Genomic DNA, 23,663 nt, shown 5'->3' on the forward strand with positions numbered 1-23,663 from the left:
TGTGGAACACCGCTAGTTACCGGTCTCCATTCTGAAAAACACCCTTCCATTGCTTCCCTCTGTCTTATATGACATCATCAACACCACCTGTCCCTTCATGTACCCTTGTGTCATCTGCAAACATAGCAATAATGCCCTCAGTTCCTTAGACCAGATCGTTAATACATAACATGAATACTTGTGGTGCCAACACCAACCCTGTGGAACTCCACTACTGACTGGCTGCCATCTGAAAAAAGAACCTTTTATTCCTACCGTCTGCCAGCAGCTAATCCTCTGTCCAAACCAATACCTTGACCCTAACACCATTGTCTTTTATCTCTCATTTAGCATATTCTTGTCTGGCTCCTTACCTCCTTCTGACAAAGCTGTGAAACGTACTCTGCAATCTCATCCTTAATAATGGACTCTAAAATCTTACAATGACTGAGGTCAGACTAACTGGCCGATTAGTTTCCTGTTTTCTGCCTCCTTCCCTTATTAGGCAGCATTGTTAACGCCCCTCAACTATCTCCTTCAGAACTCTAGTCTATTTGATCCAGGAAATTTATCCACCTTCGGACCTTGTAGCTTTCCCAGCACCTTCTCCTTAGTGATGGCCACTACACTCACCTCTGCCCCCAACTCTCTTGAAGTTCTGGTACATTGCTGGTGTCTTCCTCTGTGAAAACTGATGCAAAGTACCTATTCAGTCCCCCGCCATTTTATCCCTATTACTCATTCTCCAGCCTCACTTTTACTGATCTAATTTCCATTTGTGCCCCTCTCTTACCTTTTAGATATCTTAAAAGAAACTCTTGCAGTCTTCTTTTACATTACTATCTAGCTTGCGCTCATATTTTGTCTTCTTGCCCTTTTTTTAGTTATCCTCTACTGATTTTTAAAGGCTTGCCAATCTTCTGGTTTTTCACTAATCTTCACATTGTCTGCTTTTTCTTTTGCTTTAATGCTGTCCCTGACTTCGCTTATCAGCCACAGTGCCTTGTCCTCCCTGTTGTATGTTTCTTCTCTGGAAAGAATTTCTGCTGTGCCTCCTGAATTATCCCCAGAAACTCCTGCCATTGCTGCTCCACCATCTTCCCTACCAGGCTCCCCTTCCAAGCAACTCTGGCCAGATGATCCCTCATGTCTTTGTAGTTACCTTTACCGAACTGTAATACCATTACATCTGATTCCAGCTTCTCCCCCCCTCAAACTGTAGGGTTAATTCTATCATATTATAGCCACTGCCCCCTAGGGGTTCCTTTACCTTCAGCTCCCTTATCAACTCTACCTCATTACGTATCCCCACATCCAGAATTGCATTGGTCAGTCTGTGTTCGAGCAATCAGCCGGTACAGAGCTGACTTCAATGAAGTTAGAATGGTGTAGTACCAGATAGATTGGCATCAAAAATGGTGGGAAGCCAATGGGCCAGCTTCAAAGAGAAGATAGAAGCATAGGATAAACAAATCCAGAGCCCTCTGGATAACAAAGGAATATCAGTTGAGTTAAAGAAGAAAAAAATGAGCTTATGACCGTTTGGGTTGTAAATATTGTTGAAAAACAAACTGAAAGCATTAAGTTCAGAAAGGACATAAAAAAACCTTCAACAGGAGGAGAGTGAATCATGACAGACTAATATAAAAGGAAATTCTGATGTGCTGTATAAGCACACAAATAATGGAAGGTGATAAAGGCTATCAATAAAAGGGATTTGCACATGGAGGCAAGAGACCTGGCTAAGGTGTTAAGAGGCACTGGCCATAATCTGTCAGTCTTCCCTGGACCAGGGGTGTTGCCAGAGGATCGGACAATGGAAACCTTGCACCCTTGTTCAAAAACAGTTGTGAGGGTGGGCAAGGCAAATACAGGCCAGTCAAGTTAAATTTGATGGCGGGAAAACTTCTGGAAAATAATTATTCAGAGTAGAATTAATAGTCACGTGGAAAAAGAATGGGTTAACTGTGAGGAGTCAGCATGGATTTGTTGTGAGAAAATCATACCTATCTAACTTGTTGGAGATGTTCAAAAAGGTAATCGAGAGGGTTAATGAGGGCAAGGCCATTGATATGGTGTGCATTCAACACCGTGCCATACTTGTGAAGAAACTTAGATCATTAAATAAAAGGGACAGTATCAACATAGCAGATGATGGGAAGAAGGGCATAATGGTACATGGGTCTTTTTCAGACTGAAGGAACCTGTGTGGTTGGAGTATGCAGGTGCTGAAATTTGCTTCACCTGACATCTGTAAATTATATAGATCATGGCATGGAGTGGACAGTTTCAAAATTTGTGGATGATGAAACCTGGAAACATTGCAAACTGTGAGGAGAACTTCAAAATAATAAGTTGGTGGGTGAACGTGTGCATAGGTGGCAGATGATGTTCAATGTGGAGAAGTGTGAGGTGATATATTTTTGATACAAAGAGCATGGAGAGACAACATAAAATCAGGAGGTGCGTAACATCAATTTGAAAGGGCGTGAAGGATTAGAGAGAACTGCACGTACGTGTGTATAGTCAGTAAAGGGGGCAGGACAAGTAGAGAGAACTATTAATAAAACAGAGTATTCATTTACTAGGGACATAGAGTACAAGAACAGGAAGGTTATGATGAACTTGTGTAGGGCCTTGGTTAGAAGTCAGCTGAAGTACTGTGCACAGTTCTGGCAGACCCACTTTAGGAAGCATGTGGCTACATGGGAAAAAGTAGAGATATTTACGGGAATGATTCCAGGGATGAGAAAGTTTAGTTAGAAAGAAAGTTTGGAGAGGTTTGATTGTTTTCCTTGGAGAGGAAAAAGCTGAGGGGAGATTTGATGAAAGTTTTCGAAATGGTGATGGGGCTGGAGGGTGTAGAGGTGAAGGAACTGTTTCTTGTAAAAGGATCGCAAAATAGAGTGAGATCAGTTTAATGTATTTTGCAAAACAAACAAATGCGAGGTGAGAAAATACTTTTTCACACAGTGAGTAGTTTGGTTATGGAATGCACTGCCTGCAAATATAGTGGGGTCAAGTTCAACTGAGGCATTGAAGAGGGTATTGGATAATTATTTAAGTAGAAACCGTGTGCAGAGTTTTTGGCAGAAAGACAGGAGATTGACACAAAGACAAGATGCTTAGAGAGCCAGTGCAGCCAGTGGGCTGAATGGCCTGCACCATATCAATTCTATAGTTCTATGTTCCTGTGAAGGAGAACCTACAGACGGTGCAGGTGAAAGCCTTGCTAGTGCGTCCTCAGAGGGTTCAGTGGCTTCCTCCTCGGAGGCGGAGGTCAAGCTGAGGATAGGCAGGACTTCCCTTTGTTATGTGCTGAATTCCACTAAAACTGACATAAGAGAAGAGGGGAACTAATAGTGAAAAAGGGGGTAAAAGCTTGTTCAGAGTAAGAATGGGTTAATACTGGCATTAGTGCAGCACAATACAATGAAACTCACTTGGTGGAGCCACATGGAGGTCTCGGCTTCCTCACGATTGGTCACCCTGTTCTTTGGCCAACTGCAGCATTTTATCCTCACACAGGATGAGAAGTTTAATGGCTGCCACCTCACTACTGGTGTTGAGAGTCTTTTGATTTTGAGCAATAATGTGAAAAGAGCAATTGAGTTTGTGGGAGAGGTGTTAGTGGTGATGCAGGAGAGGTGACAGGTTGTCCTGAATGAGAGAGTAGGAAGCCCAGAGGGCAAGAATGTTGCTTGTCTGAGAGGATGAGGTGGGTGAGAATCATTGAGTGGACATGCTGCATGCGATAGGGGGAGTTGCAGTCCATTAACCTTGATAAGAGGTGTGTGCAGTCAGAGTTAGAGGGCGTTACGGTGACCCTGTGAGTGTGAGGTAGTAGGAGAAAATGATGGCACCCACTCTACAAGAGTGCCGAAGACCATTGACTTTCTACCTGCATTGCATTTGACCCTGGAGGCTATACTGACCTGGGCTGCTATCCCTGACCAGGCTGGTTCTATCTCATCCTGTTTCCTTCTATAATAGTCTAGCTCGGAACAACACAGCCCTTCTGTCAGCCAGCACATCTAGGAGCACCTCCTGTTCTCTGTGCAAAGGTGTAACAGCATGTTGTGAGAGGCAGTTGCTGACCTGAAGTGCCTGACATGCTGTGGAGCCAGGGTTCAATTGTGGGGCCAGGGGCATTAATGATGCAAAATGCCAACAGTGGTGGGCACTTCAGCCTGTCCTGCCACACAAAGGTGCTGAAGAGGCACCTTTCACCGTTCGTGAGCTGAACGGTGGACTTTTGTGTGAGAAAAGCCAATGCGGACCATGACTGGATGCTTGCCATGAATCTCCCCGAGGAAAGCACTTTACCAAAAGAGAATTGAGAAAATTCAACTCGGGTTGTGGGGGGGAGCTGTTGCCAGCCGTGAAGCATTGAAAAACAAGAGGGCTCAGGTTTCAAGTAATTGTCAAAAGAAGCAAAGACGATATGAGTAAATCTTTCTTTTTTTCAAGGTCTGGAGTACACTGCTTGAGAATGTGGTGGAGGCAGGTTCGTTGAAAGCATTCACTAATTGGGCTATTATCTGAGAAGGAAGATTGTGCAGGGTTACATGGAGGACATGGGGAAATAGTGCTAGGTGCATCACTAATGTGAAAAGTTGGTGTAGCCGCAACAGGGCAACTGATCTCCTCCTGTGCTGTAGGAATTCAGTAAAGCCAGACTGGCTGTAGGATAATTGCTGACCAGTTTTTGGTCGAGAATGGAGTGAAAACACCAAAGGTCCCAGCAGTATATGTCTAGCTTCTGTAGAATAGGTCATTTATTTTAAGCTTAAGAGAAGTGAAGTAATAAAAATGGAGTTAGCCTTCGATCAGTGGTACGAGTCATGCAGCTGAATGAAAAGGTCAAAAACAAAACACTTTTCTGGTCATTATTGCTGTTTGTAGATCTCGTAGCGTGAAAGCTACCTGCGTCTTCCAACATCAATTTATAGTTCAAAAATATCTCACGTTGGCTGTGAAGCATTTTGGAGCATTGTGAGAGGTTCAGTAGAAATGCAAGTCTTAAAAAGGTTCAAGCCAGAGCACTGAATATATCACATCTTGTCATTCCTTTTGAACATCACAAAATACTTGGTATAAATGACATTGTGTATTTAATATTGCTTGGGAAATTCACCACATTGAGTGAGCTGAATGACCAGTTTGTTTTGTCGGCAGAGTTGAGGAAGGGAGAAATGTGACTAAGCTACATGAATAGCTTCCTGCTCCTCTTCAAGTAAGTGCAAGGAGTCTTTAACGTTCCCTTGAACAGATGCAAGTGGCTTTGGTATAATGTCTTAATGATGGATGGCTCATATAACAGTGCTGCACTGATATGTCAAATCAAAAATACTTGCATTATTTCATAGGCTTCTGTTGCAGTGCACCTTGTAAGTTTGTACAGCATCATTGCAAATGCGAATTATAATCGTGAAGTCGTACTCAAACTGCAGCACAAGTAATCGTGATTCAAATAATTAAAATCAACTTCTTTTATGCTCCTGAATTATCTCAATGGTCAATTTGTCAGACCAATACTTTTCCCCTGTTCACTTAATTCTTTGTACTGCACCTGGCTGCACTTAAAGTCTTGAGTGAAAGTTTAATAAACCAGATCCACTTGATTTCTGTTTTACCTTATCTACTGTCCTTCCCTTTTATGAAGGTCTGGATCCAACTCAATTTCGAAGTCAATCCCACTGTTTCAAAGATGAAGAAAGTGATGCTCTGTTGGGTGGCCCAGCCCAGCTTACTGATGAGGAAAAATACCGTGATGCAGAAAGATTCAAGTTTGCTTGTCCAAGCTGTGGAACAGAAAACATTTATGATAATGTGTTTGATGGAAGTGTAAGTACTCGACTATATACAGAGAGAAACTCTCCTGTTGTCCTTTTTGTAAACGATCAGTTAGATACACCAAGGTGTAGATATGTAGGAATACTTTAGGAAGCATAACTAAACCATGTAGATTTAAAAGGCCCTAGGTTTGATCTCTGAGATAGCAAGAACTGCAGATGCTGGAGTCAGAAACCATGCAGTGTGGAGCTGGAGGAACACAGGCCAGGCCTTCAGCAAAGAAGGGTCCGGACCCGAAACATCAACTTTCCTACTCGTCTGATGTTGCCTGCCCTGCTGTGTTCCTCCAGCTCCTCACTGTGTTGTCTCCTAGGCTTGATTTGCAGTTTGTACTGAATTTGCCAATGTAAGGCAAGTCAATGTAGCAGGGCATTGCAGTTGACCGGAGTACTATTAGTAAGAATATGGAAACCAATTCCGCGTTCAAACTGTTGAGGAATCCGGGCAAGGAGAAAATTCAGTCCACATTGATACTGACAAACGACTGAAATCTAAAGATCTTCTGAAATATTCTTCTGTGGAAAAGATAAACCCTAAATCCCAGAATGCTATCACAACAGAAAAAGTGACTCTGCAATACTTGCATCCTGACTGGGAGTAATTACTTCTCTGTTTGAAGCAGAGTTCTTCGCAGAGTTTTCTAGTGAAAAGTTGGATGTCATGTGTGGTAACCAATTAGTTATTAGCTCCTGTAGAATACTGGGGTAGGTTGCTATGCAACTCTGGAAAATAAAAGTAGCAAACTTTTATACGAGCCAGTCTTCAAAATATTCATTCCTTCCCAACCTCCAAACTCGCTTTCATGAAAACAAGTCAAGCAAGTTGTAGGGCACCCCTCCATTTCATTGCTCACCGCATTCTGTTCTGCTCCATGTGTTTCACTCAGTAGCTGGAGGAGGCTTCTAAATGTGCTAAGAGCTGAAACTGTATTGGAACTTGCCTCTGTCGAGCAGAAACTTAGCATTCTAAATTTTTCTTCTACTGAAACTTGCAATCATAAGTTGGAGTTTCAAGCAAGGGAAGTGTCTTGCTTTTCCTTGACGATAAAATGAAATAGTGACTGAGGAAGAGAACATCACATCATTGTTCGAGGTTTAGTTCTTTAAATGTGAACATCATTTTCTGAAACTGTTCTTGCCACAAAGTATTAAAGCAGTTCTATTTTGGTGAGAAATGGTTTGAATTTATTGATGTGGCGAAAACTAGGATCACAAAGCTCTGCACGAAAATGTTCTCCAGATTCTTTAAAAAGAAAATAAAAGTACTTTCATTTTTAATATTGAGTCTTTATTTCTTATGGTTTCCCCTCACCACCTTACCCCTTGTTTATTTTTAGAAAAAATGCTCTTGACATTCTCTAGAATGTTGTCCTTCTCTGCCATCAATCACAAGAGGATGTGTTCTGTTCAGGCACTGGTGCCAAATATTGTTGACCTTGATTCTGAACCTAAAATTGTGGAAAAATATGTACTCATCCTCTTTTTTTTCAACATTTTGAATGCACAGTAAATTATGAGATTGGGCGACTTTGTAGACTTTGGATCTGAAAGCAAAGAAGCCCTTATCTAAATTAAAAGTAATTATTCTAAGTTGATGTAGCGGAGCAGCAGATGTTTTGGATTTTTTCAGTCAAAACAATCCGGTTGCTTAAGGAAGGTAAGGAGTAGGGCCTGGCACGGAGCAATAGTACTGAGCAAAATCCTTGACTTTTTGCTTCATTACAGCTGGAAACAAGATAGAGAGTTAATTGCGTGGACGTTGAGAACTTGCAGATGGGCTCACTATTCAGAGAGTGTATCATTGTAAGATTTCTTACACCTTCAAGTGAAACATATGAAAAAAGATCAATTTGAGCACAAAAGTCTTATTTACTGATTCTTGACTGTTTGGAAGTGACATTCTCTCCCATCACTAAAATGCGATGCATTATGATACTATATTTCACGTGTGTGTGTCTTCCATTTTGCATCAGGGGCAACAGATCCAACCCAGCTTGCTTCACTGCAGCAATATTGATTGTGAAGCGTTACCTATTCAGTATGAAGTGCAGATGCGTAACAAGCTAATTTTGGACATCAGGAGACATATCAAAAGATACTACAGTGTAAGTACCTGCAGAGCACTATAGAATCGAACCTTGTTGATGGCTCACTGATCAAAAACAAATCCTGTAGCTTTTCGGATACTTTAAGTGAATTCAACTGAACCATCATCTTCAGTCAGGCTGAAGAAAGCTTGAATGATGCTGCTTACACTAAGTGCAGGATAGCTATTGTTTTAAAAAAAAGTGCTTTAATTCCATGCATAGTATATTTGGTGCTGTTTGAAAATTGTTAAAACTGATGTATAAACGATGCCTTATTCTGCTGGTGAAAGGGAGTATGCATTGCAAATAAGCTTGTGCAGGAGAGGCATTAGCTTATCTAAACTAAGAAATGAATAGGGGATGTTTTCTGAAGCAGGAAAATTTCACCAGCTTGACAGTTGGCAGGCTGCCTGCTGCGTAGATTCATGAAAGCTAAGAATTACACTTTCATGAAATTTTCCTTACTAAATGCCCTGGTTAATCTGAAAGATAACCCACTGATTCAATTCATCCTTTGACTGGGCGGTGCTTGTTACATCTTCATTCTGACAAAGCATTTGTGTTAATCATTTGGCCCTCTAGTAGACTCTCCAGGGCTGGTGCTTTTAAAATAAATGTGGCTGTGATAGCTCTTTAGTCTATTACACTTACAATAGAAGCAAAGAACTGGTAATTATAAATTCTGTGCAGTGATTGTAAAAGAAAGTGAGAATGGATGCAGCTCTTGAGTGTTGTTGGGAAGTTTGTTCAGTTGTTTCCTTTTACTGGAGTGCCTGTCTTGGGCCTTTCTGTAAATACTTTGAGGCAAAGAACTGCTACAGGGAGGCAGCTTGAGGATTTATATTTTCCGACCGGAAAGCGAGCAGTACTTGTGTAACTGGCATTTTTTAATTTAAGTGTGTTACATTCGCCAGAATCAATTTTGGGAGAAACATGTTGTAAGGCACTAATTTGGAGCATCGTTATAGAAGGGTCATCACATTTGCTGAAGCCTACAATTATTCATTGCTCAAGGTTTACTTAATAAGAATGACTGGGTAAAGGGAGGGGTTTACCTAGTGTTCCTCATTTCAATACTGGTGTTCTGTGTTTTGGGAAAACTGTGATCAAGGTAAGAAAATTTTAAAAAAAAACAATTGAAAGAGATAGATAAGATGAGAAAGGATCCTGAGCACATTTGCTCCAGTTTGAAACTGCATTGTGGATTTCTAAACCCAAACAAGCCAAAATTTCAAAGCTTTCATGAGTTTTTGGCATTTGGCTTTCTTCATTTCCTGAAGCAGATCAGATGCATTGGAAGAGCAATTTATAATGTGAATCAACATACCACAAATTTGCTTATGGTGTCGGTGTCTGAGTCATAGGTCCTTCAGTAAGGTAAATCTTACCAGCTCAGCCTGACCTAGGTACACATCCTCTCCTTCCTCAGCCTCAATGCTTATGTGGCCCCACCACCAGCAACCAACAACACCCCCGCCCCCAACACCCAAATATTCCACATCAGGTTTCAACCGCTATCTGTCATCTGATTCCATCAACTTGTTTACATCCTTCCTAAACTTATATGCTATCTTCCTCACAGCTCATAACACTTCCAAGTTCTGTATCATCTGCTCATTTTGAAATTGTGCCCTGTGCACCAGGGTTTAAATTATTAATATATATCAGGAAAAGCAAGGTCCCAACACTGTTCCCTGGGAAGCTCCACTACAGACCTTTCCCTTGACCTGTGACTTAGCCCACTCTGTCCATGCCACTCATGAATGATAACTTTGCTCATGTGGCACAAATGTCTTTTGGAAGTCCAAAATCCCTTTAGAACTCTCTTTTTCAAACCTCTCCATCCACTTCACATAAACTTAATGCTGTAATATTTGCAGCAATTTTACACATTGCAATATCCCACAAACAGGAAAGAGATGAATGACCTGTTAATCTACTTCTGATGGTGAAAGGTTGACCAAGAACTCCAGTATCCTTGTGATGAATGGGGCCATGGGATCAATAACCTCAAGCAGCTGGTAGCCTGGTTTAGCATGTCTTTGAAGTCATTAGCTCTGACAACATTGCAGCCCTTCTTTATTGAATTGGCACATCAAGCTAGTTTATTTTCATTCTTTGAAGTAGATTATCAACCCAGCATTCCTAATCAGAATTGAAAGAATGACCAACTAAGCTAATTCATTGGAAAGTTGTTCCAACACTTTTCTTTTCCTGGTTGCAATGACCGATCTGCCACGATATGAAGATTGGCGAGACTTCAGATTAGTGTCAACATCCCTATGTTTTTCAAGATGCTAATCTTTAGTGACACACTTCCTTGACTGTAACACCTTCATGGCCTCTCTTGACTATTTTAACTAAAGGAAATTGTATTCTTTTTATAATGAATAAAATGTCAAGTGTGGAGTTGGAACAAGGTCACCATTCAAAATTGTTCAGTTCCAAATAAGAAGTTATTGCAAGTTTGCTTCAAGATCTTAGAGATTTGATATTTTATTTTGGCCTAGAACACAATTCAGATACTTTAAGACTGTGTGTCTTGCAGCTTTTGCCAAAATGTGTCTGTGGTCCACTTGCAACATACTTTGCTATGTGCAGTTTGGTCACCCTAAGTGCAAGTTCACAAGATTGATTTTAGGATGATCTGATTTATCCTATTTTGAAAAACTGAGTAAATTTGGTCTATATTTATTCTGAAGTTTAGAGGAATGAGAGTTGATCCGATTGAAACATATGAGTTCTGAACGTACTTGACAGGATAGTAACTGAGAGGCTTTTCCATGGGCTGGGAATCTCGAACATGGGAACACGATCTTAGGATAAGGAACTGGTCATTTGGAACTGAGATGAGAAGAATATCCATCTCTCAAAGTTATGAATCTTTAGAACTTCACACCCCAGGTTATTGTGGATGTGCTATCATTTACTATGTTTAAGATTAAAATATCAGATCTTGGAGAATTTAGGGTTATAGGGAGCAGCCTGTAAAATGGAGTTAAAGCTGCATGTCAGATGTGACCATAATGAATGGGAATGTCAGTTTGACGGGTTAAATGATCTTCTCCTGCTCCTATTTCCTGAGCTCTCATTAATGAGGCTGCTCCATGAGTCCATGTGGCATCACACCTGGTAAGGTGTATTGCCAGCATCAAATGCCATCTGGCACACAACTGAGGCTCAATGAAGACTAGTACAGATGACTGTTCTCCAGAAGATTAATTCCAGCAAGTCGATGAATTTGGAATTATTGTGCCAACTCCAAAATGACTAAACTGTTTCTATCCCCGGTTCTAAGGTCCACTGGAAATTTGAAATTGTTCAACAAAGTTGTTTTACCCTTTCCATCAATGTCTTGTTGAGATGTAGAATGTTATCATCCACTCTTTGAGAAAGCATGTGCTCAAATATATTTGGATTCCATGCATTGTTTGACAGATCAGGTTATCCAGATATTGCTCAATGCAAGTAAAACACATTATTCAGATTACGTTCAGAAAGCCAAGACAGTTGGCTAATTGCTTTCTTCTGAATATTGGAGCAGATACGTATCTACCTTTTCCTTTCACCCCCCAGATTTATACAGAATAATATTGCCAAATTCAAAACAAATCTCATTCTTCTTTGTTAGTCCGTTGGATTGAAGATGATGTGCTTCCAGTTGATTTGTGGGTTTTGAAATGGCAGATAAGACAAATGCATAATCTGCACATGATACTTGGTACACCAATTAAGTCTGGTTTTGGTTGTTTGTGTGCTCTCTCCAATGTCTTTATTTTACATGTGCATGTTCTCCACAAAGTTTCTTGATTGTTTGGTACTTTCCTGGATTGACCTTTTGCCATTTTGGTTAGTGACGTGCCAGGGACTTCCATGAGTCAACAAGGATCCCTAAAACATCACTGTTTTCCTGGGAGTTTTCTGCTGCAACTGAGTTCCGAGTAATGTAGTTGCTTCAGGAGTTATGTTTTAACACTGTGTCCTGCCAAATGGAGCTGGTTTTGAAAGTTAGCGCCTTGATGCTGGTTGTGTTGGCTTGGGAGAGGATACTGCTGTTGGACTTCCTTTCTTGCCATCAAAATTGGAGGATCTTCTGAAGGTATTGCTATCATTTTGGGAACCTGGTTCTCAAAAAATAGCTGAGAAAAGGCAAACAGACTTGCATTTACGTGATCTCAGATGGCGCAAAGCACTTTTGAAATATATTCACTATAGTAATGTGAGAAAAGTGACAGCCAGTTTTCTCAGAGTAAGGTCTTAAAATAGCAAGGTGATAATGACCAGATACTGGAGTTTGTATTTTTTTTTGTGAAGTTGGTTAATGGATAAAAATTGTCAAAGGCAAGGAATGACTCCTTTGCTCTTCAAAGTAGTGTTCTGGCTTATTTTAGAATGCATAGGAACAGGAGGAGTCCATTCGGCCCTTTGAGCCTGCTCTGCCATTCGTCACAATCATGGCTGATCATCCAACACAATAGCCTAATCCTGCTTTCTCCCCATAACCTTTGATCCCATTCGCCCTAAGTGCTATGTCTCGTTGCCTCTTGAATACATTCAGTGTTTTAATATCAACTACTTCCTGTGGTAATGAATTCCACAGACTCACCACTGTTTGGGTGAAGAAATATCTCCTCATCTCTGTCCTAAATGGTCAACCCCAAATGCTCATACTATGACCCGTGGTTCTGGACACACCCACCATCGAGAACATCCTTCCTGCAACTAACCTGTCCAGTCCTGTTAGAATTTTATAAGTCTCCGTGAGATTCCCCTCATTCGTCTGACGTCCAGTGAAAACAATGCTAACCTAGTCAATCTCTCCTCATACATCACTCCCCCAGAATCAGCCTGGTAAACCTTCGCTGCACTCCCTCGAGAACAAGAGCATCCTTCCTCAAAAAAGGAGACCAAAACGACACACAAAATTCTAGGTGTGGCCCTGTATAACTGCAACGAAACATCCCTGCTCCTGTATTCGAAACCTCTCGCAATGAAGCTCAGCATTATTCAGAGCCACATTATTGCCATTTGCCTTCTTTACTGCCTGCTGCACCTGCATGCTTACCTTCAGTGACTGGTGCACAAGGACACCCAGGTCCCACTGCATACTCCTTCTCCCAATTTATAGACATTACCACTTAGAAGGATAAGATCAGCAGATATATGGAACGCCAACTGCAAGTTCTGTTCCAAGCACTCATTATCCTGACATAGAAATGTATATTGCTGCTCTTTCACTATCACTGAGGCAAAATCTTGGAACGCCCTCCCTAATAGCATTGATTGCCAATCTAGCGAACCCCACATCCCATGAATAAATAAAAAGAAACTTGAGAGTGTAGATAGGCTTCTGTTTAATGTTTCATTTGAAATGAACTTCCTCGGGTAAATCCTTCGTACTTTGGTAACAAGGTGTAGAGCTGAATGAACACATTTTCTGAAGAAGGGTCTAGGCCTGAAACGTCAACCTTCCTGCTCCGCTGATGCTGCTTGGCCTGCTGTGTTCATCCAGCTCTACACCTTGTTATCTCAGATTCTCCATCATCTGCAGTTCCTATTATCTCCTTCGTACTTTCTCTGTTTTATCCTGAGCTGTTTTTTTGTTTTTGGCAGGATTTTTTAGTAATGGTTTGCCATTGCCTTCCACTCCTAGGGGCAGGCCAAGAAGGCAAGTCCTGAGACTCAGTCAGCCAGAATGAGGATTGAACCTCTGCTTTCAGCATTATACTGAGCCACATTATTGCCATCTAACTAAAACTAGCCACACTGGATTGTAGATCTCTCAATTTACTTGTTTGTAAAAATTTGAAAAGAATTGGGAAGAACAAGATTATTTTATATCTACCCTTGATTATATTTGGAATGAAACATTTGGGTGCACTGCACTATCTGACGAGTTCGATAGCACTTTACGCCTAGAAAGAAAGGGACAGCAGATACAAGGAAACACCACCACTTGCAGATTCCTGTCCATGCCACGCACCATCCTGACTTGAAAATGTATCGCCATACATGCACTATCGCTGGGTCAGAATTCAGGGATTTCCTCCCTAATGGCTTAGTGGGTCTGTGTGAATCACATAAACTGCAGCTGCTGAAGAAAGCTGCACGCCACCACTTTGTGGAGGTCAACAAAAATGAGCAATAGATGCTGACCTAGCCTGCAATGCTCACCTGCAATGCAGTAGTTGACACAGTCTTCTCATACTGTGGCTACTTGCACTTAGACACAAACCTTCGAACCAGCCATCTGCAAAGTATGTTATATGGAATAATTTGCATGCTTTCAGAAATAACTATCTAGGTTTGACAGCTCTTGACTAAAAGCATCTCAGTGATTCTATACTCCATCTTGCCTTCATAATTAATTTCTACCCTCCCTTTCCGTTCATGTGCTTTTTTGGTACAATTTGTTTGCGCACGTGAAAGTCAAAAACATGAGGTTCCATCTTGTCTGTCACTTTTTTTTATTGCACATTACATCAAATCATTTGGAGCTTGCTTTCAGTGCATAGTTTCAGGTACAGAGTTATGATGTCAAATTCTTTCATGCTCAAGTGTCTGTTGTTACAATGCTCATAAACAGTCTTTTGAGTACAGATGCTGCATCTCATTTGAAATGGAGCATAGAAAGAGCCTTCAAAGAGGTATTGAAAAGGTTAAGTGAGTGGGCAAACATTTGGTAAATAAAGTAAAACAGGAGAAAATGTGAGCACTTTGGGCAAGAAGAAAAACAAAGCAATGTATTATTTGAATGGAGACAGACTCCGGAATGTTGTAGTACAGGATGTTCTTGTACATGAATCACAAAATGTCAGCCTCCATGTACAAAAAAATAATTAAACTGAATGTTCGTCTTTGTTGCAAGAGAACTGGAGTATTAAAGTGGCAAAATCTTGCTACACCTGTACAGGGTATCGAGGAGTATTGTATGTAGTTTTGATTACCTTACGTGAGGGATATACTTCCACTGGGGCAGGTTAAATAAGGCTCATTAGGCTGATTCCCTGGGATGAGGTGGTTGTCTTATGAACAAAGTTTGAGCAGGTTAGCTCTATACTGGCCAGAGTTTTGAGAAATGTGTGTCACCTCAGCTGACTTGACAGGGTTAATGCTGAGAGGATGTTTCTCCTTGTGAGGGAATCTAAACTAGGAAGCAGCATTTTAAAAGCAAAGTGTCTGCTATTTAAGATGGAGCTGAGGACAAATTTCTTCTCCTGAAGGGTTGTCAATGTTTGGGATTCTGTTCCAGTGGAGACTGGGTCATTGAATGTGTTCAGGGCTGAGTTAGACAGGCTTCTAATTGACAGCAGAGTTGGAACTTATGGGAATAGACACAGAATTGAAGTTGAGACCACATTCAGATCAGCTGTGATCTTGTCTGACACACATTTGGCTTGAGGGGATGAAAGGCCTACTGCTGCTCCAATTCCTTTTAAAAATAACCAAAAAGAGAAGACCAGCCACTTCTCAATCTTGATCTATTAAATGTTTCTACCTGACAAGTTTCAGTGCTTTTGGTATCCAGAGTCACCATCAAATGCACCCAACATTGTCACAAGGAAAGTTACTTCTGCTCCGTGAGAGCAACATTCCTTTACCTATCCATGCTGCATGTGTCCATGCACCTACCCATGTGTTAATTTCCACTCTTGCATCAGGCATCTATATGGCTTCTGAGAGAAGCAGTCAGTTTATTGAAAATGTTGGACTCACTGCGGACAAAATTCAGCTGTAAGGAGAATGTGAAAGATGGTGGTGGATCGGGTAGCCACTATGCATCCAGCAAATACTGCACTGAAGTTCACTAGGGCTCAATTCTGGGAACCTTTAGAAAAGGGGCACAAAATATTTGTGAGATTGGTGTTGGGGATGAGTTTCAGTTGTATGGAAAGATTGCTTAGAGAAAGACCACGCTTCTATAGACAAAGTTGAGAAGTCATTTGCTAGCAGTGTTGAAAATTCTGAAACATCCAGAGTTGATGGAGAGAAAATGTTCTGATTGACAGAAGAACTGAGATGCAAGGTAAATGGCAAAAGAACCAAAAACGATCTGAGGTTTTATTGCACAAGTGATGAAAATCTCGAAATATATTGCATGAACTTGTGGTGGAAACCAATTCAACTGTAGCTTTTGAAAGGGAACTGGGTAAACACTGAAGAAAAACATGTGCAGTGCTATAGGAATTGTGGGAAATGGGACTAGCTTTTACAGTGAGCTGAAATGGGTTTAGTGCGCCAAATAACTGCCACATTCTGTGCTGTAATGGTTCTGTGAACAAAAATTGACTAGGTCAGAGAATGATTAGTCAGTCCTTTTATTGTGATCTCATCCAAGTTCCATTCCACCCTCTTGGACTACAGTAATTGAATAGTCGTCCAAACTTGATCTGTAAATTCTTTCTACCCAGAAGCATGACTCCCCATCACACTTCTGGGCTGAATTTAAAATCCATTACAATAATGAAAGGGCAATGTGACCTGCCATTCAGTCTGCTCAAAATTTAAAAGAAAAACAAAAATTCAATAAACCTGCTAGCAATCATTCAAAAATTATTCTTGTTTTTTCTGTGAAATTTTGCTGATTAACATAGAGCAGTAGTTGTGATTGGTCCAGTTTATTCTATGCATACAAGCAATGATAATGATGTGCCTTCTGTATAGAATTTGAGTTAACGCTCAGTGCAGAAGAATATCCTATAATCTTGATTAGTCCATTATAGCTAATATTAAATGTTTCTACTTTATTTAAACTTTTTCAACATGTCAAGAACGAATGCCACGGAATGTTAATTGATAAGGATCAATGCATTCTGGTGTATAACTGCTATTATTCTCACTCAGCAAATGGGATGTGTCAAAGGAGATTTACAGATTCAAATGTTTAGTAGCAAATTTCAAGTGATAGTTGGAAAATCTCCCATTTGCGTGTCATATGAAACAGTCCATGGAATAATCTCAAAAATGCATCATGTGGAAACAACTAATTGCACATTTTTATTTCATGTACATTAGTGAACACTTCATAGATCAAGTGATACATTTTCCAACATATAAAATTATTTGATATTACTGGAATAATCTGACTTCTGGCAATTGTAAGTTATTTGAAATTAACACTTCCATAGATCAGCTGCAATTGTTGCTTGTACTAATTTTTCACAGGAACAACTGTCTGAATCATCTTAGAGTTGGGAGACTTTTGGGCTTGAGAGAGCATTATTTTGTGAATTAAATTGTTCAAATCGTATTAAAGCCGTATTGAATCTGCAAATATGCTTTGTAACCCTTGTGCATTCATCCAGCTCATTTAACAACTTAATTTAGGGTTAACTAACATCTATGCAGTACTAACATTTAAAAAATGAAGTATTGGAAGCAAAACAGTAACCATCTGGAAGAGTTACAATGCCGTAACAAAAACAGAAGTTGCTGGAAAAGCTCAAAGTCTGGCAGCGTCTATGAAGAGAATTCAGAGTTAACGTTTTGGGTCCAGTGACCCTTCCTCGGAACTTGGAACGATGCCATAAGATGTTTGCATGGGATACTGGCCTGACTGACCATTTGTTATAAGTGCATGACTGGACTTTTTCCCTTCGCATGTTGACTTGACCTACTGAGCATTTCTAACATTAATGTGTTCATCTTAATATTATTGGAATAACTGTCAAAATCATTTAGACTTTCTGCAATTGTGTATTAAACAATTGGAGTGTAATCAGCTGTTCATCAGGTAACTCATTGAAACTCCTTTGTGTTCCGTGACAAGAGTCGCAGTACAAAGCTACCGTATGGCACATAAATTGTTCCTTGGGAAATAATTGTCCCCTTTATAGTTGGTCCAGTAGATTGGAATACTGTCTTTCCAGCTCCAATACCTAACTTTGTAAAACCATGAGTGCAAGATTGAAACTGCGTCACAGTGCTTGCTCTGAATGAGACTCTGATGGGAAATAAACATTTGCATATTCCAACCTTTTTCCCAGTGGGAATGGAACCATCAAGAGGAGCATAATTTGCCCAAATTGCTTACTAAAACTGGTAATCTTGGTTGGAGACAAGTGATGTGGGAAATATTCACTCTGAAGCAATATGGAATTTTAAAAAAAAAAAAATTTGAAACTGAAACTGAAGTCTGATTGCCAGGAGAGGATAAAGGAAACCTGACCCCAGTGGAGCCTTTCATGCTGATTGATTATTGATAATACTGGGTAACAAAAATGTGGCACTCAGAAATTGCTTAATGTAAAGGATAGCATGTTGGAAAAATTATGGAAAGTGTATTTTTGGAATCAGATTGTTTACATACAGCTACTGTCCAACATACAATATGATTTAAAATTAACCCCAGGCAGAAAAGTTTAATTCAACTTGCTTCATGTTCCTATAGACAGCTCCTCCTTGCTCACCCTCACCTCCTTGATGTAAAAGGCCCAGAATAAAAATCTTTGATACTCAAAAGTTTTGTAAATTCTTAACGTTTAATATCTCAAAGATGTGATGTTGCATTAATAAAGATAATTATGCTAGAATATGGGCAATTTCTTAGCCATGGTTTTAATTAACTGGGAAAGGATGGGAAAGATTAATTGCCTGCAGTCTTTATTCCAAACCAGTCTGCTCAAGTCCCAAAAATTAAGCATTGTAAATAGAATCAAATAAATAAGTAAAGTCCGGGTTTTTCGTGTATTTTGGAGTTTTAAATTCGAACCATGTTCAAAAAGGCAGCAACCAAAAGATTCCTCATCCTTGCAGTTGTTGCTGGTATCCAATACGGGCCCACACTGGTACCTTTTTGTTTCTTCCTGATATTCCAGACAAATGCCTCATGGATGTTGTTTGTGTATTGGGTCAGACAAAAAGTTTTAAGTTGAGCTGCATTGTTTGAGAACATTATGCACGTCAAGAAATGTGCTCACTAGGAAATAAGTTGCTGTGTCTATAAAAGTTCAACTCCCAGTCAGTCTCTGAAATAGCTTTGCTGTAGTCCGTGTAATTGTAAGTCAGTGTCCCAGCCATAGAACAGCTGCTGGTGCCAAAGAATGTTATTAGTCATTCAGCCTCTGTTGTCCAATAGAGTTGGGTATGAGTGACTTTGCACGACCCAGTCTTCTCCAGAACCAATTCTCTCCTCACTGAAATGAAGAGCAAAGAGACAATGTTCTGTAATTAAAGATTCCATTGAGCTGAAGAAAAGAACAAATGTGGATGTTTGTTCTCCTTGATGAAAAAAAAATTCATGGTGGGGTGGGGAGGGGGGTAGGTGGAGAGACCGAGTCAGGGCTGTTTGTTGAATATCCTGTTAAGGACTGTTACCATTCTAATTAATCAAGTTAGAAATTACAGCTGTAGCTGCTTCCCCTATTCTCAGTATCAATTTTCTGCTCTGGTTAGACAAAGCAAATATAAATTTTGTGTTCATTTGTCATTCGTTCTTTGACTTCAGCATCTCGGAAAATAACAATGTAGCACAAAAGACCAGTATTTACCTAGTTGTAATGTAGGTTGCCATGGTGTTTTGCAAATTATTGCAATTATGTTCACCATGCGAGTCGCCCTTGGTAACTGGGGGAAAAAAAACTGATAATCCTGTTTTGAACAAAAGGTCAAATTGCTGAATAGAAAGTCTTGATTAACTAGAAGATGTACAAAGTGGAATTATTTTCTTCCATTCAAAAAGAGGTCTTGATCAGGTTTGGTTGGAGGGGGAGGGGTGAATAAGTACATCTGTTGATTACTGAAGTACAAAAGAACTGAAAGGATGTTGTCTTGAGCCTTTCATGTTGGCCTAATGGTGGCTTTTTGTCAAATTTACCCATTTGATAGATTTGAAAGAGCAGCTGCATTTAATCTTGATAGATGCTTCCCCCCTTTTTCTCCCCAGTTATTTTCAGGGTGCATATGTAGAAAATGCTCAGTTGGTCGCTAGGCTTGTATTACAATATTACCTGAAGTTGCTTGGGTAAACTGATGTGGTGGCTGTGGTCTGGATTTAGTTGTAGCTTGATTGAAATGAAGGCAGTTTAGACTATAATTAGTCTTTTCAGACTTTATTAAAGTGCTGGGAGTGCATTAGATGCTTGCTTTTTGGCAGCTCTGTCGAAAGTTGCTGCTTGAGCTTTGGAGAGGCTATGAGAATGTGGTGCGAAAGCTGGGTAAACGGAAAACTTTGCCTTTTCATTCTTTATTGCCTAGCAACAGAAGTTTCACATTCAGGGTCCTGTTTAATTTTTGTTTGTTAACCATCTGGGGTGTTTACATTATCAAAATAATTTTTCCCATTTGTGTGGCTCTTGAAAAGAAGAGGAACCAATTAAGATTTAAAGTGAAGCAGATACGGTGAGGAATAATTCTTCAAAGCAGTATTTGCAGGCTAGCTTTCCTTCTTTTGACCTCCTATCCGTTCCCCTTACCCGTCCCCACTATACAGCCCTATTAACAAAACTGGGGTAAGTAAACCAATCTGTTATTTAAAGCCATTCCACTCATTTAAGATGTACTCCCAAGCCTACATGTTAAATATTTAATGACATTTTGGTGGAGTTAAAATTCAGAAGTGATCAGAATACTTTTGGACTTCTGTACATGTGAGCTACAATGACAATCTTCACTAAAGGTGTGCCACCCTGTACCACTTCCAGCTGCAAGTGCCAGAGAATTTAGCATCCGTTGATGGAATCTTTCGTTCCATTTTGTGCTGGTGGCTGAGTCTGATTAGTAAGAGACAGTGATAATTTAGTTCAGAGAGTCTCTATTGTAAGAAGTAGAATTATATGCTCAAAAGTGAACAGCTATTCTTCAGGGAGATGCACAAAGGGTGAGGAATAACTACTAGTGAGTGAACACTGGCAAAGTCCACAAGGCCTACACAGGGTGGATGAGCTGGGCAAGAAGTTGACTTGCAAGATTAGGTCCCAGCAAGTGCACTGAGAAAAAAGGTCAGGGGTCACAGCTTGTCAGGAGATTTATGACAAGTGCCATGTTGTCTCCTTCCAAAGATGCTAATATAAGAACATAACAACATTCAAACTAAGAGTGGGAGTAGGCAATTCAGCCCCTCAAACGTACTCCATCCTTTGCTACAATCTCATCTCTCATAATCCTTCAAACATTATTAATTAAAAATCTCTCTCTTCCTTAAATTTAGTCAATGTTCCAGCACTCTCGGGTAGGGAATTCCACAGATTCATTACCTTTTGAGAGAAGTAATTTCTCCTCATCTCTGTTTTAAATCCGCGACCCCTTATTCTAAAGCTACAACCTCATTCTAGTTTGTCCCACATAAGGAGACATCCTTTCAATGTCTATGTCGTCAGTCCCCTTTCGCCTCTTACATACCTCAGTTAAATCTCCTCTCGTTCTTCTAGACTCCAGACAGTAGAGGCCTAAGCAATTCAATGTCTCTTTGTAAGACAAACCCCTCATCTCTTGAATCAATCAGGAGAGGCAATGGCCTAGTGCACTTATTGCTGGACAGTTAATCCAGAGACCCAGGTAATGTTCTGGGGACTCGGGTTCGAATCTCGCCATGGCAGATGGTAGAATTTGAATTCAATAAATATCTGGAATTAAGAATCTAATTTGACGACCGTAAATCCATTGTTGATTGTCGGAATAAACCCATCTGGCTCAATAATGTCCTTGAGGGAAGACAGCTGCCATCCTTGCCTGGTCTGGCCTACATGTGACTCCAGACCTACACCAATGTGGTTGACTCTTAACTGCCCTCTGGGCAATTAGGGATGGTTGATAAATGCTGCCTGGCCAGCAACATCCTCATCCCATGAATGAATAAAGAGGAAAAAAAAGTTTCATTTGGTAGGCAACAAGTTGACTTATTTATTTTGCTTTCTGTTGGTCACTTTCTCTGTTGTGTCAGAATCATCAGGTATTGTCACTCTGTTAACTTGTCCTTGGCTGTGACAGAGATTACTGTACCCTTTCACTGGTTGTTAATTTCAGTTATTTGACTCAGTCAGTGCTGCCTTGTGAATTTCCTGCTATATAGGTGACAGTCACAGTAAAACTAAACCATAATGAATAAATACTACTTTAATGTATGGACAATTTCATCTCATCATCCAAACTTTCACTTTTGAAGAGTTTTAGATTTTGGCAGAGCAGTATAATCGCAACTGTCAGTGGTGTATATTGGGGAGAATGCATTGTGTGTGAAATTACATAGCCATTTATCAGTACTAAAGATTCCTGCTGTAAAAATGATTTTTCCAATGTTCAGTTTATCAATTGATGTTAAGCACATGCATTGTGCATATACTGTACCCATTTTATGTTGCAACAAATTTGAACCAGTCTCTATTATGTTGTAATTTATTGAGTTTGTCCTGCTTTCTACCAGCCAATTGTTCTACTTTGCATTTAGTCAAATTCATAGTGACTACACAAGACATTTCACTCCATTAATGTTATTTTAATGTTTCCACCAACATTCATACTGTACGTTCACATAGATGAACACATTCATGATGGAGCACACCCGATACTTACACTTGTCAATACCTCATTCCCCTGCCTCACCCTAATAAGTCATGAAGACATAAATGTTGTAGCAAATGTCTTTGAATCTAATTATTAACGTAGCTGAATACCTGACGTTGGTAATATTCCTTGCCCTTTTTTTTAAATGAAATTGGTCAAACATAGCAATTTGTTGAGGTTGGTTGGCTCGCTGAACTGGTTTGTTGTTCCGCAGATGTTTCGTTACTGTGCTTGGTAACATCCTCAGTGCAGCCTCTGATGAAGCGTCGGTGTGTTTTCCCGCCTGGTTTTTAAACTCTGGGCTCTGTTGCGATGGATTGCCTCACTTCCGGGTTTCCTCTGTAGTGGAATGTGTACGGGGTCGAGTTCAATGGGTTTATTAATAGCATGCTTCGTGGAGTGCCATGCTTCCAGGAATTCTCGTGCTTGTCTCTGCCTAGCCTGTCCCAGGATCTTGGTGTTGTCCCAGTCGAAGTCATGGTTCTCCTTGTCCATGTGGATTGAGATGAGTGAGTATTGGTCGTGTCTTTTTGTAGCCAGTTGGTGTTCATGTACTCTTGTTGTTAGTTTCCTTCCTGTTTGTCCGATGTAGTGTTTCTCGCAGTCTCTGCAGCGGATCTTGTAGATGACATTGGTCCTGTCCATGGCGGGGAGTGGGTCTTTAGTTCGGGTGAGCACTTGTCGTAGGGTTGATGTGGGCTTGTGTGCCACTCTGATGCCCAGCGGTGGTAGAAGTCTTGTGGCGAGTTCTGACGTGTTCCTGATGTAGGGTAGTGTGATGAGTGTGTCGGGGCATGTAGAATCTTTCTGATGCTGTTCCCGTAGGCATCTCCTGACCCAGTTCTTTGGATATCCATTATCCTTGAACACTTGGAAGAGGTATTCCTCCTCCTCTTGGCGTAGTTCCATGTTGCTGCAGTGTGTTGTTGCCCTTTTAAATAGTGTTCGCATGCAGCTTCGTTTGTGTGTGCTGGGATGGTTACTATTGAAGCTCAATACCTGGTCTGTGTGTGTGGCTTTTCGGTGTACTTTCGTTTGCAGTTCCCCATTTGTCTTGCACTCCACCGTGACATCCAGGAATGGGAGTTGTTTGTTCTTCTCCTCCCCTCTGGTGAATTTTATTCCGGTGAGGGTGTTGTTTGAGTTTGTGTACCTCTTCTAGTTTGGTCCGTTTAATGATGTCAAAGGTGTCGTCTACGTAGCGTATCCACAGTTTAGGTTGGATTTGCGGAAGGGCAGTCCT

At 40.5% G+C, this 23,663-nt stretch overlaps 1 protein-coding gene across 1 annotated transcript in view; it reads left to right on the forward strand.

The window, feature by feature from the left end:
* pola1 (polymerase (DNA directed), alpha 1) overlaps positions 1 to 23,663 on the forward strand; it is a 260,671-nt gene that overhangs the window by 141,355 nt on the left and 95,653 nt on the right. The window contains exons 33-34 of the mRNA XM_020532950.2: positions 5,645 to 5,826; positions 7,808 to 7,939. Of these exons, the coding sequence (XP_020388539.2) occupies positions 5,645 to 5,826; positions 7,808 to 7,939 (314 nt within the window). The remainder of the gene's footprint in view (positions 1 to 5,644; positions 5,827 to 7,807; positions 7,940 to 23,663) is intronic.

Source organism: Rhincodon typus, chromosome 11 (assembly GCF_021869965.1).
Source record: "Rhincodon typus isolate 14 chromosome 11, sRhiTyp1.1, whole genome shotgun sequence".
Classification (NCBI taxonomy): domain Eukaryota; kingdom Metazoa; phylum Chordata; class Chondrichthyes; order Orectolobiformes; family Rhincodontidae; genus Rhincodon; species Rhincodon typus.